Raw genomic sequence first — 17,436 nt, forward strand, 5'->3', positions numbered from 1 at the left:
CTTACACGCCAAACCTAATGCCGCTGAAAACACGGTTACACATGAAACCTAGAAACACACAAACAGTTTCATTTTGTATTAAATGTAGAATACATACAATATTGCCATATAAGGCATGCCTATTGGCTTTGCCAATGTCTCTTTTCAGTGTCACTAATTTGTAAACTAATACTATCTCATGCTTTGGAATGTCCATGTGACATTTATAAAGGTCTTTCTGTCACCTCTTGGTCGTCTACTCAAAACAAGTATTCTTGTTAACAAACTGCCATCAAATGTGGACACCTTCCGAGTTCTTTACCCCAAATCATTAGGCTTGGACCCACACGTTTACTGCTTGTGGGCTCTGTGTCGCTCTTCCTTCCTTCCGTCCTATCCTGACTACAACATCTGCCTATCATCTGGAATTGGTCTGCAGCACTTCCTTTTGGTGTTCACACTGTACTAATTTTTCTGTAATGTTATAAACTACACACAAGTTGGTATTCCCTTACTGTATCATCTCTAAACATATCTCACACGGAGTATTGTTCTTCCTTTTTTGTTGGCCATATCTACCTTTTTTTTTATTAGAGTATTCTAAACTCTGCAAGCTGTCATCTGTTCAACTAAACTTCTCCAGTCACTACCCTTTACCTACCCTGGCTTTGGATTAATTTCTGTTTTTGTATTCATTCTGTAGGTATTGTATTTGCAGCCACACTTCTTAACTTTCTGCTCATGTCAACCTCTGCTCCAATTCTCTCTGAGTTTACTTATTGCTCCTGCCTTCTTGTTTATACTGTTTCTTGGGTGCACTCATTCCTCGTAGATTTCTCACCTATTTGAAATTGGCTTCCTAACTTTGTTTTGTACTGATCTTCAAACTTGCTTTCTTACTTCAGTCTGTTCTAATACTTTCATTTTTATAAATTATACATATTACTTGTTAACATTTTTGTGTGCAGTTACTTCTATCAGATTTCTGTTTTTGTAAAAGGCTAACCTTGCCTGTGTAGTTTATTAAATAATTTATTAGAGGAATAACTCAGAGTATCTTGTAATACAACATGTATTTTTCACATGAATGTGACTGTAATCTCTATCCAACAGGTAATGGATACAACAACCAGAACAGATATGCAGAATATATTAAAGCACTGGAACCATGTGATGTGTTCTCAGAAAATCCTGGTCCCCTTTGTACGAAGCAGAACAAAACAAGCAAAGGCGAGTTACAAACTGGAAACCAAGAAAGTCCATTCAAGGAATGGGAAACAGACGCCAGAAAATCAACAACATTGACCAAAATAGAGCGAACTCCTAAAATACATAAAGATTATGTATGTTCTGAATGTGGGAAGAAATTCAAACATTTTCAATCACTGCACGTACATCAGCGAATGCACGCTGGTGATAAAAAGCACCCTGCCGTTTATGAGTACTCCAGTGCACGTTCTGAGTGTGGGAAGGTTTTTGGTCATAAACCACACCTAATCACAATTCCACAAATGCACCTGGGTGGAAACCACTATCCATGTTTGGTATGTGGGAAGAGTTTTAGTAACTCCTCGTCATTGCTAGTACACCAACGAATACATACTGGTGAGAAGCCATATTTTTGCTTGGACTGTGATATGAGTTTCAAACAACTGTCACAACTAATTCAGCATCAACGAAAACACACAGATGAAAAACCATACTCGTGTACTGAATGTGAGAAAAGATTCAGACAACAATCACAATTAAAACAACATCAGCGAATACACACAGGTGAGAAACCATACCAATGCACTGAATGTGCGAAGAGATTCAGACAACAATCACACTTAATCCATCATCATCGAACACACACACTTGAAAAACCATACCAATGTAGGGAGTGTGAGAAGACATTTAATCGAAACTCACACCTGATCTTACATACACAAAAGCAACATAAAATATTAGCTCCACAGTGTATAAAGATTGAGTTTGCTCCTTAAAGAAAACATCACCTTAGTGGAAAAAGTACACAATACTGAAATTGAAAGCAGAGAGAGGGATACACATAACTTTAAACAGAACAATTTGTAATAAAAAGCCAAAACATCTTATATAGAAAAGATAACATATATCAACATTTTTACACCGAGAACAAAGGGCCTTAGATAAACTGACTGCAACTAGTCTTGGGCTACACTGTGCAACGTTACTAACACCACAGGAATAGCCTCTGGACGCAACCATAAGACATGTACAATGGCATATGGAGCTCAAGAGGAAAAGGCCATCTCTTGCGGGTCTTTCCTATGATACAATAGTTTTTAATCACCTAAAGTTTAATACAGTTTGCTGGTGCGCTGTGGTGGCCAAGACTCAAGGTCGCAGCCTCGTACAGCATTTTATATGTTGGCAACGACGGCAGAGTATTCCGACCTCCAACGTAATGGTCCACCCGCCCTATCTAAATGTGGACTAACCTTTAGTGTAACCACATGGAGACTACACTGTCTCAACCATGGGTACAACCCTCCAACAGCCTGACGGAATAAGAGCTGTTCGAGGCTGACCTCTATGTCCGCCCTCCTAATTTAGATCGGTGGACATATCCGGTCAATTTTCACTGCCCGGGAAATCCTGGCCTTCAGGGCAGTGAAAACTGTCTAATGCACCCAACTCGCCATGGGAGATAACTCCCATGGTGAGGGGACCATATTTTCCCCCAAAAGGAAAATCCTGGGTTGGGCATTTTTTTTTCTTCAAAATTTACAAAGTTTGTAACTTTGCTGTACGGTTCCATCATAGTTGATCGAGCCACACATCAAAGTTACAATGCATTCATAGGAACCCCCTTGATGACGGTTCCTGTGAATGCCAGATATGTCAGTTGGCTCGACAGACGTTTCTAAATTTGGTTGTGAGGACCTCTGCCAGGGAGACGGACTAATATTTCCGTCATCCTGGCGAAAGACAGCCCGACCTCCAAAATATATATAGGGCCTTAAATTTTCATGGCCACCTGAATTTCAAGGCGGAACATAACACGATGTTTGTATTTCTAATTGCACAGCAGCAAGACTGCACAGGCCAAGATTGATATGTAGGAGATGAGGTAGATGCCAATGGCATACTCAGAGCAGTTTGGGTACAGACACACTAGACCCTGTCAGAGGGCGACCTGCATAAAGGATATTTCCTGTATGAGAGAGCTCCAAAAAAAGGAATTGGCACAATCGGAATAAGCTATACAAAGAGCAATTCAGAAAATGGAAAAAACAAACCGAAGCAAAAGCAAATTCAGTGGAAACTACAAGAATACAGTAACGTCTTGTCGGTGAGGAATTTACACTTGAATGCTCATGAAAAGAAGAAGAGAATAGTTATTCTTTTACATATTTTATATTGGATGCTAAAACAACATTTAAAACAAATTATTCAGTCTATATCATTATTCTATTCCAACTATAGAGAAAAAATTAGAAACAGAGGAAAAAGACAAAAAATAGAAAAAGGGGAGAGAGTAATCCGTAGAAGGAAGGGGTTGAGGGGCAGTAAGAGCCCTAGGAAGACCAGGGCGGTCAAAGAAAGATGTCCTTCCTAAGAGCCTGGAGACGTGCTTTGTCTCACACGTGACTAGATAAAGAGAAAACAATACATCTCACCTGTCGGACACTCAACCTCAAATAATATGGAACTGATCAGTTTTTAGGAACGACACAATGAGCACAGCACAAGCAGCCAACGTGTGTCTCCTACTGAAAACCCTGCATTGGTTCCTGGTGTGTCCTGTAGGACAGGGTTCTCCATCCTTTTCTAATGAGAGCTACTTGTAAACAGTGAACATTATCCCAAGAGAGTCATGCTGTAATAGTGCCTACAGCAGACAAGTTTACAACAGTGGCCACCCGATGCAAGATTACCAGCAGGGTCCACCTCAGTGCATCGCGCAGGGTTGTCACCGGTGAAGTGAAAAGGGATTGTCGATTTGGAATGCTTTGCGTGGGTGAAACATACCAGACCTGCAATGCCCCTGGCACCAAGGTAATCCTATCAGTAAGTCTCCCCAGCACCGCATGATTTACCGCTCAAATAGATATTCAAATATTTTATTTATTTCGCTGATTCTTCCCCAAACATCTGCTTATGAGTTCTGAAAATGCACAGACCTTTGTCTTGAATACACACATTTTAATGTTGGTATAAATACATGAATTCAGCTACATTTACTGGGCTCAGCAGTACACAGGAGAGGGGCTTCCAGGGAGCTGGAGAGCTGGCAGTAGCCAACGAGCTGCTCGTTGGAGAAGCCGGTTCTAGGCTCATGTTCCTTCCTTTGGGATTTAAATGCTCAAAATATTTGGGTACAGATGTGTTCGATGCTTCATCACAGCTGTATTGTAAAATAAACTTGCTTCTTGGAATAGTGAACTATGCATTTTATCATGAGTTTTCATTTGAGATTCCCAGATTTTCAATATTGCTGTATTCTAACTTTAAGCTGATGCGTATGTTTGAGGCACTGGGAGGCAAGTTAGTAAAGAAACAAAGCCAAATTGGTTACAAAAATCAATTGGAAGACAATACCTGATGGTTAATTACATGATTGGAACTGCATCTCCTAGGAGAAAGAAAAATGAAGTAAAAAACCCCAAATTGCTGTAAACTAGAGGGCAGAGGACAAGATGAAGTGCTTGGTTTCGAGGACAAAAGCAGAAAGTGTTAAAATTAGAAAGCAGGCATATTCCCTGATATAGAAATGACATTACTACTACTGTGTGTGAAGTACCTATAAGTTCGAGGTGTCCATAGGTTCGGTCAGCTCTAGGAAACTGTACGTGAGAAACCAAAGCAGACATTGTCTGAAGGGACTTCAGTGTCATCTGTCATTGGACAATCATGGAAAGGAAAGACATCAAATCTCAGTTCCTCGTATTCAAAATGCCCAGAAGGAGCTGAATGTTTTCACATGAAACACCCCTGAATTACACACTACCCACCGCTAACAGCCCCCACTTAATGTATGAATCAGGAATAGTGTAATACTTAGGGGTATATTCACAAGAACGTGTGATAACTACCGCAAGAGTAACTTAACGCAACTCTCAACATCGCAGCCCATCTTAGGAAAATTACGCCATGTCAACCAAGTATTCACAACGCCCCGGCAGCAAGCGATATTCACCAGATAACGCGTCAAATGGGCGCACAAAATTCAACGCCACGCCGCAAAAATGCGAACGCAAAAAAAATCATGCGATGAGGCCAATCGCGGTACAAAAAGTAGCGAAACCCAGCCACAGGCCTGCAAATCCCATGCGTCGGGCGGGAAAATGCACCATAAAAACCGCAGATACAACACACCAGAAACATGCCAAAGCACGTAGCAACATGGATGCACCCTGACCCAGCGCAGAGGCCAACGCGAACCCCACAACCCCCACAGACCACCAGCAAGGAACAACGGGGTCGGGGAAGGCCAAGGAGTAGAGGGAGAAGAAGACGGGGTTCAGACCACAGGAAAACAAGACCAGCGTCACGGAGGTGACAGAACACTACCAGCAACTGACCCACAAGCAGACCACCTGGAATGCAGTCGGAGTGCCGAGGAGGCCAATCCAGGAGGCCAAGAGGCGCCGGCATGACGTGACAACCTAAACCAGGTACAAACCCGCTACCAACAGGAAAGCAGCAACGGCGACAGGAGGTGGCAGTCCTGCGCCACAGGCGGAGCTGGAGGAAACCGAGGCCACAGCCATCAGTGTGGAGACAGTGCAAGGAGTAGGGAGTACGGACACAGCTTGAGAGGACCTGACACACCATCAACAGGGAGAGTAACGAACAGGGACTGGGGGGACTGGGTGGGAGATGGGCACACTGCACACCCACAATTACCCTGGATCATGTCCCTCATCCCCTTGGCATACTGCAGCACACACACATTTACAACAACGTGGTACAATGCGCATAGCCAACACTGCAGAACAGAGGACACAACTAGCTCCGCACATGCACACAAACATCCATACTACATCTGACAGAGCAGGAAACTGTGAAATGGAAATGTACGCGTTCGACCTTACATCCGTCATGTAGGGCAAATGTACACTGTTCCGCAGCAGAATACAGCACCCCCTAAACAGTCACAATGTACATTGTCATACAGTCTGCATGTAAACCAGAACAATGCGCCAACATACATGTCAACACAAAGTCAACATGCATCTACCCGTCACATTGCAGAGGGGCACACAACACCTCCAGCAGAGCACAGAAGACAACACATCTGTGATGCCGGAGAGGACCACCACACCTTCGACACCGACGCCCTACAACAGCGACGACCTACAACAGCCCATGGACATCCCACGCAACCCACCGACGCCATACAACAGCCCATGGACATCCCACGCAACCCACCACCAGGACCCGGCAGCCAAGCTACTTAGAGGAGAACACAGAGCCTACAACACACCACACCACACAGCAGGAAGCACCCGCAAGCACAGCTAGCTCACGACTTCACCCACCCACACATGGCACCCCAATGCCATGTGTCAGGACACAGAAAGGAGTTGGCCGAACAGGTGTGGGTGGGTGGGGTCCGAACCCATGGAAGGCGAACTAGATCACATACGTTGGTGTCTATTACCCTTCATGGACCACCTACAACCCAGAGCCGGTTCAAGCTACACATACTGACGGGTGGTTATACGCTACAAACGACAGGGGATCCAATAAGAAGAGTTCTGAGAACTTCCACGCAGCAAACTAACAAAGCTGTGATTTGCGAAAGAAGAAAAAGATTTAAGAAGATGTTGTAAAGAAAAGCCAACAGGATACGTGTAGAATAATTAGGTGCACTAAGAATATATGAAGGTTGACTTCTAGTGTGCTCCCCTGGGATAAGAGTCGGAATACCCGCCATATGATGTCCTCAAGTGTTGGAACTAAAGAACGAGATTAAGTTCGACCAAGCACCAGCCAAATCAGGACTACAAATAAGTAGTCGCACGACCAGCTACTATTGAACATGAGCATTGCCATCTACATATTAACATAGAACAGAAAACAAGTTCCCCCCATCGCTGCCCGCGATAAAATATCCACAGCAACAGGTCCTGAGGAAGGTGGCAATCAAAGAATATTAAGCCACCGAAACGTGCGTCGACCAGTTTGACCAGTTTGAGTGATACACCCCAGTATTCATCCCTATGTCAGAGGGCTGAATAGCTCACCCTCGTTTGACCAGTGTCGAGCACGTTGGTGCTTTTCTTTCTGGGGTGTGGTATGAAAGATATGTGTGAAAGTGATATGTATGCAGTATGCTCAGAGGTGTGACTGGTGTGGGGATTTGTCTTAAATTAATGTTGAGACTCGTATGTTTTTGATAAAACCTTCTTTCGATTTTTGTATAATTTTTTGTTTTCTCATGCCAAAACATTTGTAAAAACTGGCTATACTTGTATGCATTATGAAAATAGGTTTGTGCATGTATAGAGCAATAATAATTAATTTTGTATAGCTTGGTCTCTGCAACAAGTAATGAATTTTATGCAGACAAAAGAACAATGTATGAATGAAAGTTTATAAAAAAAAGTAAAACAAATTAAAAAATAAATAAATCAGATAAAATACACATGTATAACTGGTGATCTTTTTCCATGTAAACCCACAAAAAGTTAAAGCAATTTAGGTCTCGAGGGATACTTTATATTATAGTTTTTGTCTTTTGCTCCCCCTGTTCCCTGACCTCAAATCAAATCATTAGGGGGTACCTCATCTAACTGAACACAGAGCCTACAACACACCACACAGCAGGAAGCACCCGCAAGCACAGCTAGCTCACGACTTCACCCACCCACACATGGCACCCCAATGCCATGTGTCAGTACACAGAAAGGAGTTGGCCGAACAGGTGTGGGTGGGGTACGAACCCATGGAAGGCGAACTAGATCACATACGTTGGTGTCTATTACCCTTCATGGACCACCTACAACCCACAAAGGAGACTCATACAGCCATAGAGACACATGCAGATGCACAGTACACAACCACGCCCAGGGGTACGCAAATATCAGTCACACACCCACGTTGGCTCTGCGTACGACGGCCTAGGTCACTCCCCTTACGAATTGAGTGGTTGAAAACAAAGCTACATGTCCAAGCTCCAACCCACTGCCTGCGGTGACATGTCTGCATCCGCTGTACACAGCACAAGGTAATGTCGTATGGCCCAGGGCCCTCATGCATACAAGACCACGGGGACATGCAGATATAATGTTGAACTGGCTACGGCCCCTTTATTGGCAGGGCCATATTTACAGTGACGCCTGTGCTGGATGTGTGTGGGGTGAGTGTAAGCCAGCATGCACGGAGTGCTTGGTGCTGGCAACCCCTTGAACAGTGGACACCAGTGCAACGGAAACTGAAAACACCTGGATAAAAGTCAACTGCTGAGCAACATGGAGGGAGCCGGAGAAAGTCCAGAGGACACCCAACATGCAAACATAAGTGTCCGTGAGTTGCAGTGCACTGTGGTTGGGGCACTAGAGATGAGCGTGCTCATGTGAAGAAAAAGTCTTGGATTGTGTCCCTTTGAAATATTGCAGATGCAGTGGGGTGTGTTAGACCTGCATCATTTTCCTCATCAACGTCCCAGGTCTCCCACACTGCTTGAGATGACATTGCTGCGCTACCTCTCCACAGCACAAAACACAATCAGTAACGGACGATGGCTTGCGGTGCACTGAGTCAGTGGCACCTGGAGTGCCGAGCAGGGTATCAGTCTTTTGATGGCATCCACGACAGGTATGAGCAACTCCGTAAGTCTGTCAGGACCACCGTTTCGACTCTGGCAGATGGCGGTTGGCGGTGGTCCTGGCGGTGGTGGCGTGTGCCTCCTGCGGTGAAGCAACGTCCAGGCCGGTCATGACTCGATTTCATGTGTGAGCCCTGGTGGACTGCAGTTGAGGCCGGAGGCAGCAGACAGCGCAGAGGCCACAGACACATGGCGTTGATGACACTAAGGCCATCCCCTCAGCGGCCATCCAATATCTCGGAAGAAGGGGTCCCGGACATGACCAGCACAGAGTTAGTGGCCCCGGATGCACAGCGGCCAGCACAAGCACCCTGCCACGGGACGGTGACTTGCGGTGCAGTCAGATGGGCCATGCAACCTGAGCGTGTCCTCATCAATGTCCGAGGTGTATGTTGCTGAGGGTTGCGGAGGACAGTGGAAGGTGTCCTCCAAGGCATGATGCGGAAGGCCTGATGTTATCCGGAAGCAGCCAATGGTGGAGTGGAATGCCACGGCCTCGTTTTCACCACGAAGTCAGTATCACCACCATGATGGCGATGACAACCCCAAGTCCATGGACTCAGTCGCCCCCAAAGTCCAACCAGAAAGTGTCCATGGGTCTCGGGGAATAGACATATTGGCACCGGGGCTGAAAGGGGATGCAGTCTGCGATGAGGCCTGTACAATGACATCAAGTCTGACATAAATAAACCGAGGCTGAATTCGCGGGTTTGTGTGACCTATTCGACAGCAGTGTAGGCCGGGGGCAGCGGTCAGCAAGGGCCCACAGCCATGTTTCGTTGGGATGCTATGCACATGGTTGCTGCCACCTGACCAAAGGGAGTACAGTGAAGTGTAATCTTCCTTTTTATGCGTACGCGGACAATGTATGATCAGGACTCAGTTCCAAATGTGTGACCTACTTGTCCTTAGTGTGGTCCGAAGGCAGTAGTCAGCAGGCGACCACACCCACCTGTCTTTGGCTCGTGATGCACAGAGTTCGTGACACCAGGGCAGTTGTCGGTAGTGTTCGATCACCTCCTTAACGATGATCCCATTCACTCAGGACTGCAACGTGTCATCCTCTCACGCCTCTCCTTGCGTGTGATATGTATTCTGCCTTTGAGTAATAGATGTCCAGTTCCAATTCTGTGACCTACTCGTGCGCAGCGTAGACCGAGGGCAGTAGTCCATGTAGGCCCACAGACACGTGTGGTTATAATGCTATGCACAGACTTGGTGGCACCACGTCGAAGGGAGTACACGGATGTAAACTCTGCAATGAACATATGTACTCTGCCATTGTGTAATCAAGACTCCAAATGTGTGATCTACTTGACCGTGGTGTAGGCCGGAGGCAGCAGTAGAGTACGTCAATGTGAAAGGACTACAGCGGGCCTATGTTGTGGAGGCCGTGATGGTATGAGGGGCTGCCAAGGTTGCGGCCCTTGGGCTTGGAGTTTGCGCAAGCATGTGGTGGGCCCTCCTTGACACATGCCAGTGTCGGAAGGTGATCAGTGTTGCCTGGCTGCGCAGAGGCGGGCCTGACGGGTTCGGGGTCCAGTGGGCCGGGGGATAGCAGGCGCACAGGATCGCAGGCGACTCCGCTTACGAGAACGGTGTCAGCCTCGTGGCGTGGTGAGAGGCGCCGCCCTGGCATGGACGTTGGGCTTTCCGGAAGAGGACCACGCCCAGGGCTACGTGCTTTTTATTCACATCCCTATGCTGGCCTGGCGTACGCCGGGCCATCCCACTCCGCTCACGCTTACAGGGGGCACTTAACAGGCAACATTTCCGCGAACTCCCCCGCTGGCCGGGGTGACATGGTTGCGTCCACTGTCCAGTACACTTCATACACCAGCGGTGTATGTCGCCATGGCTATGGTTGCGTTCGGCATACTGCGGTCTGTCCAGCACATCTCCGCCACTCTTGGCATTGTGTACTTTCCCAATCATGGTTCCCCTGCATCCTTCACACATACCTGGTTGCCACCTCTCCCCACATTCGGCTACTGTGTGGCTGAGGTGCCATGCCGTTGATTTCTCATGTTCTCGACTTGCCCAGGTTACCACTGTGAGTTGTTCTGTCGTGTCTGGTGGGCGGGCCAGTTGTTTTGCCTGATGGTTGTGATTTTGTGACGTGTGCATTGCCAGAGTTGTGAGTTGCATGGTTGTGGAGTTGAGGTGAGTGGGGTGGTCATTTTGTACTTGCCAAGGGGCGGTGCATTTCCCTGGGTACCATCCTGGGAATACCTGTTGCTGCTTGTTGCTGGTTGTTGCCTGCACATTGATGTGAGACGTGTGGTTTTTGGTGCTGTGATTGTGTGCTGTGTCACCAGGGGGCACACGTAGGACATGTGTGCTGTGGATTGCCCCCAACAGTGCTTGCATCCAGCTATGGCATATGGTCCTTGCTTGGTCTCCAGCGGATCCTGCACATCATGTTGGACGTATAGGGACTGGGGTACCAGGCTGATGGTGATGTCCAGGCTGATGGTGATGTCCAGGCCAGGTGTGAGGGACTTTGATGTGGCTGGCTGTGTGACTCCTCCGACTCTGGCGGGTATTGGTTGGGGAGTACTAGGGGCCAACAGGTACAGCACAGCCAGCAGCTTTGTGTGGGGTGGGATGTTGGTTGTCCGCTGTGTTGGTGCCGTCGGCCTGTTGGCCATTGTTGGTCAGGATGCGTGCGATGGTTGTCCTTTTGAGCCTGTAGTGGGCAATGACGTTGTCAGGTGTTGGGTCTGTGAGGCGGGTGCCTTTCCCGGGAGTCCGCTGTCTTTGTCTGCGCTGCCTCTGTGGTGGTTCCCTTTGTTCCGGGTGGTGTTTGGGTTCCTGGGGTGGTGGCGGTGGGTGTTGTGGCCCTCTTCGGTGTCCAGGCTGCATGACCAGTGGCTCCATGGCATCTTTTGCCCTTCCGATGTAGCTCTGGGCTGGTCTCCCTTTTGTGGTGCAGGCTGTGGTCCGACTTTGCAACAGGTCAGAGCAGGTGTTAAAATCCTGCTGCTAACGTACCTTATCGCCTGTTTTATGTTCTTATCGCAGTTCTGGCTGTTCGTTGTGAATGTTGTGGAGTGGTGTTGTCGCGACTTTTGGCAAGGGAACGCCTACTCTGCATCTCATAAGTGATAGTTGCGGGGGACATCTGTGGCGATGTTTTTTTGCAGCTGCTATCGCGGGTAAACTGGTGGTGTGGGCTGTTAACACCAGCTTGTGATTGGGGCGATAAGTTTATCGCACCTTTTGCTGCGATAAAGTGCCGTTAACTCGGCGAAAGATCCTTGTGAATATGGCCCTCAGTGTGTAGATCTCAGTCGAATGTTCCAGGTTGTGTCACCTCTCCTAATCGTGACCACACTGGTGCCTCTGAGCACATTGACAAATGACCCTGGATGTTGGTTTTATGAATTGAAGAAAGCCATAGACCTGTGAGGACATCACGTCTGCTCCATTTCAGGGACCTAGAAGTGCACATCTCAAGAGGTGGTCTTCAGAGAATAGCTGCCTTCAAACCGTAAGACTCTTCTCCAGTGGGGTTAGGATGGAGGTGGATCTGTGTATATTGTGCTTTGGTTGTGATGATGAGGCGCAGTATTCTACCTGGAGCCTTCTCCTCCGAACCATTACAGGTGGGACAGGAAGGCTGAGATCTCTGGACCTGATAACTCTGGGTCCAGAGGCGCAGGCCCGGCCTCACTGGGTGCGGTGCTCACCTATAGACACTACTGCAGACCTGATAACTCTGTGTCCCGGGGCTCGGGCACGGCCTCACTGGGTGCAGTGCTCACCTGCTCTGCTGACACTACTGCAGATCTGATAACTGGGTCCAGGGGCACAGGCCAGGCCACACTGGGCGCAGTGCTCACCTGCTGACACTACTGAAGACCTGATAACTCTGGGTTTAGAGCCTCAGGCCTCACTGGGTGCAGATGCTCACATGTAGACACTACTATAGACCTGATAACTCTGGGTTTAGAGCCTCAGGCCTCACTGGGTGCAGTGCTCACCTGCTGACACTACTGCAGACCTGATAACTCTGGGTCCAGAGACCAGGCCTGGCCTCACTGGGTGCAGATGCTCACATGTAGACACTACTATAGACCTGATAACTCTGGGTTTAGAGCCTCAGGCCTCACTGGGTGCAGTGCTCACCTGCTGACACTACTGCAGACCTGATAACTCTGGGTCCAGAGACCAGGCCTGGCCTCACTGGGTGCAGATGCTCACATGTAGACACTACTGCAGACTTGATAACTCTGGGTGCAGAGACCCCCAGGGCACTGGTGCCTTCCCTGTACTCAGACCTCATGGGTTAGGAGGCGAACAGCTGGTGCGGACCCCCAGAGCTCCTGTGCCTTCCCTGTACACAGACCTCGTAGGTTAGGAGAGGAGCAGCTGGGTCAGAGGCCCCCAGAGCACCGGTGCCTTCCCTGTACACAGACCTGGGTTGGGAGATGTAAAGAGAACCCCAGAGCACCAGCGCCTTCCCTGTACACAGACCTCCTGGGTTAGGAGACGAGCAGCTGGGGTATAGACCCCCAGAGAACCGGTGCCTTCCGTGTCCACAGACCTCCTGGGTTAGCAGATGAGCAGCTTGTGCAGAGACCACCAGACCACCGGTGCCTTCCCTGTACACAGACCTCCTGGGTTGGGAGATGTAAAGAGACTAAGAACACCGACGCCTTCCCTGTACACAGACCTCCTGGGTTAGCAGATGAGCAGCTTGTGCAGAGACCACCAGACCACCGGTGCCTTCCCTGTACACAGACCTCCTGGGTTAGGAGATGTAAAGAGACTCCCAAGAGCACCGAGGCCTTCCCTGTACACAGACCACCTGGTTTAGGAGACGAACAGTTGGTGCAGGGACCCCCAGAGCATCGGTGCCTTCCCTGTACACAGACCTCCTGGGTTGGGAGACGTAAAGAGACCCCCAGAGACCGGCGCCTTCCCTGTACACAGACCTCCTGGGTTAGGAGACGAGCATTTCTGTGCAGGGACCCCCAGAGCACCGGTGCCTTCCCTGTACACAGACCTCCTGGGTTAGGAGGCGAGCAGCTGGGGCAGAGACCCCCAGAGCACTGGCGCCTATCCTGTACACAGAACTCCTGGGTTAGGAGACAAGCATTTCTGTGCAGAGACCCACAGAGCACTGGTGTCTTATCTGTACACAGACCTCTTGGCTTAGGAGACGAGCAGCTTGTGCAGACCCCCAGAGCACCGATGCCTTCCCTGTACACAGATCTTCTGGGTTAGGAGGTGAGCAGCTGGGTCAGTGACCCCCAGCACCGGTGCCTTCCCTGTACACAGACCCCCTTGGTTAGGAGATGAGCAGCTGGGGCAGAGACTCCAGAGCACCTTTGCCTTTCTTGTAAACAGACCTCCTGGGTTAGGAGATGTGTAGCTTGTGCAGACCCTCAGAGCACCGATGCCTTCCCTGTACACAGACCTCCTGGGTTAGGAGGCGAGCAGCTGGGGCAGAGACCCTCAGAGCACTGGTGTCTTCCCTGTACACAGACCTCCTGGGTTAGGAGGCGAACAGCTGGTGCAGAGACCCCCAGAGCACTGGTGTCTTCCCTGTACACATCTCCTGGGTTTAGAGATGAGCTGCTTGTGCGGAGACCCCCAGAGCACCGGTGCCTTCCCTGTACACAGACCTCTTGGGTTAGGAGGCGAACAGCTAGTGCAGACCCCCAGAGCACTGGTGCCTTCCCTGTGGATATACCTCCTTGGTTAGAAGATGAGCAGCTTGTGCAGAGACCCTCAGAACACTGGTGCCTTCCCTGTACACAGACCTCCAGGTTGGGAGACGAACAGCTTGTGCAGACCCCAGAGCACTGGTGTCTTCCCTGTACACAGATCTTCTCGGTTAGGTGAGCAGCTGGGGCAGAGACCCCCAGAGCACTGGTGCCTTCCCTGTACATAGACCTCCTGGGTCAGGAGGTGAACAGCTGGTGCAGACCCCCAGAGCACTGGTGCCTTCCCTGTACATAGACCTCCTGGTTCAGGAGGTGAACAGCTGGTGCAGACCCCCAGAGGACCAGTGCCTTCCCTGTACATAGACCTCCTCGGTTAGGAGATGAGCAGCTGGTGCAGACCCACAGAGCACTGGTGTCTTCCCTGTACACAGACCTCCTGGGTTAGGAGATGAACTGCTTGTGCAGAGACCCCCAGAGCACTGGTGCCTTCCCTCCTGTACACAGACCTCCTGGGTTAGGAGGCGAGCAGCTGGGGCAGAGACCCCCAGAGCACCAGTGCCTTCCCTGTACACAGACTTCCTGGGTTAGGAGGCGAACAGCTGACGCAGACCCCCAGAGCACTGGTGCCTTCCCTTTACACAGACCTCCTGGGTTAGGAGATGAGCAGCTGCGGTAGAGACCCCCAGAGCACTGGGGCCTTCCCTCGTACACAGACCTCCTGGGTTAGGAGGTGAGCAGCTGGTGTCATGTGTCCCGTGCAGGCCCATTGTCGTTTTCCCTATGTTAGCATGAGCACGCTGTAGACTTTACTTTGCACGCGTATTTTGTGCTGCTTTGTACTTTCACAAAGAACCTACTGTTGTTTTTGCGTTCTGTTCTTTCCTGGGATTTAGTCTGAAGACCGTAGACAAGGTCAAGCAACAATGCCCCTTGTTCTGTTTTCTTCAGGCTTTAGCACATGGACAAAACACACAAATGCAGCTGTTGTTTGGGAACACGTAGTCTTTGTCATATAGGTATGCGCAGACTGGCAACTACACAGACGAGATCGTGCCTACACCTGAGATGTAGAACCTTCATCTGTACATGCTAAGGTACGGGGTCTGCTGCAAACCCCCAGGGATCTTTTGATATATAATCACTTTGCTTCTGTAGAAGGGTAGCAGGGTTAGCTTACCCTATCTTATACGACATCTCCTTTTATGATTTATGGATTACTTACTATGCTGACCGTATTTGTGCATGAGGCAATGTAATCGCTGAATTACTTCACAATAGAGAACAGAGTATATATAGATAAATAGATAGATACATCTTTACAATTACCACCGCAACCCACAAGAATCACATCAAAGAAAGGCTCCTGAGCACAGAAAAGTGAAAATAACTGAAGGGCCAAAGGATCAGCGTTAGATCTTATTGACCACCTTTTTCCATGCCCCCCCCCCCATATGCGTAATCCTCTAGTCTTAGCTAGGGCCATCTCTCCTTCATATATTTCTCCAAGAGTTACCCACCACTCTGATGCCCTTGGAGGTGTTGCCGATATCCATACCAGAGCGGTACAGAGTCCGGCAGTGACTATAATAATGGAAAAAGGGATCTTAGACCTGGATGTGGTGCTAGCTTATACCCGAGCACAATCTCCCCTTCTGTTAATAAAGATCCAAGCCTAGGCGGCTGGCAGCTCTCTGACCCACCTCTTTCCAGGACAGACTCAGTCCTGGGCAGGTGGCAAACATATGTAGGCTATCTGCAGTGACCAACCTGCATTTAGGGCATATGCCCTTATCCCCTATATCTCTTCCCTTGTTCCAAGTCCAGTTAATTATTCAGTCAGGGGTATAGTATGACATACTTATGGTTCGAAATTGCTGCGGTTTTAAACTGATGGAGTGTACTGCCTCATCCAAAGTTCCTAGTACATCATTGATGTCTGAGGGGGTAATATCCATTGACAACAATTTACTCCATTTAGATGCTAGATTTGAAATGTCATGGATTCTATCTGATAGATACTGCTAATTGATGGCTTCTGGGAGACAGAATGTAGGTCAGGGCGAGGGAGTTACATGCCAAAGATAACCCCTGCTCACCCCCGTGGTAGCTTGGCACGAGCAGTCAGGCTTATCCTGGAGGCCATGTGTAAAGCATTTGCGCACGCACACAGCAACAACATCCCAGGCACGCTACAAAAGGAACTCCACACAAGGTTATATCAAAAATAGCCTTTGTATTCTCATAACACATTAGAATAGTAATCACATAATATACATGGCTCCACCGGGCACTAGGTCAGATTTACAAGGGATTATTTACACCTGACAGGGCCAACTGGATCACTGTCAGAACCATCACAAAGTGAACTTCGTAAATGCAGAACATACCATAATCATAGGACACAACCAGTAACTACTGGTAGCCACTGTACTCAGCATCAGCCTGTGACATAAACCACATTATGCACGGTATCAGAGTAGGCGCGAATAAACTCCGCACCAACCTCACCAGCATAAACACATTATGCAATTCTCTCATAAGTCTAAAACGCATTAGACCCTAACCTTCTAAGCATAACTACATTAGGAAATAAATCTCACTCGCATAAACCATAATATGCAAAACAACCTCAATCACAAAAACCACATTTAGAGGCATAAAACAGGGTGCGTAAATCATACTACATGAATCACATTTCCTAGCACCACAATAACATTTAGCACACAGTATCCTAAGAAAGACCATAGTAGGCATAAATCACATTAGGGCCTGGCACCCTATAAACCTCCCAGCCCCCCTGGCCAACTGGCCATCCCAAAGGGGGCTCAAATGCCCTATGTCCAAAAGTCAGGGCGCACTGCCTATGCAGCGAAAGTTAAGGGTGCGCAATCTGCGCAGGCCTTAACGTTGCAGCTGGCACTAAGTGCTGCGCAGCTGTGAATCGATGGGGGCGAATGAGTGCATCTCACTCCTAGCTTAGAA

The 17,436-nt window shown here is 48.7% G+C and overlaps 2 protein-coding genes across 3 annotated transcripts in view; one reads left to right on the forward strand and one right to left on the reverse strand.

The window, feature by feature from the left end:
- LOC146859580 (uncharacterized) overlaps positions 1–4,389 on the forward strand; it is a 52,005-nt gene extending 47,616 nt beyond the window's left edge. Inside the window, exon 3 of the mRNA XM_085646510.1 lies at positions 1,093–4,389. Coding sequence (XP_085502636.1) covers positions 1,093–1,964 — 872 coding nt within the window. The 3' untranslated portion in view covers positions 1,965–4,389. The remainder of the gene's footprint in view (positions 1–1,092) is intronic.
- Positions 1–17,436, reverse strand: part of LOC146859581 (uncharacterized) — a 437,747-nt gene that overhangs the window by 20,001 nt on the left and 400,310 nt on the right. The gene's annotated exons all lie outside the window — the stretch shown is intronic.

This window comes from Triturus cristatus, chromosome 3_1 (assembly GCF_964204655.1).
Source record: "Triturus cristatus chromosome 3_1, aTriCri1.1, whole genome shotgun sequence".
Classification (NCBI taxonomy): domain Eukaryota; kingdom Metazoa; phylum Chordata; class Amphibia; order Caudata; family Salamandridae; genus Triturus; species Triturus cristatus.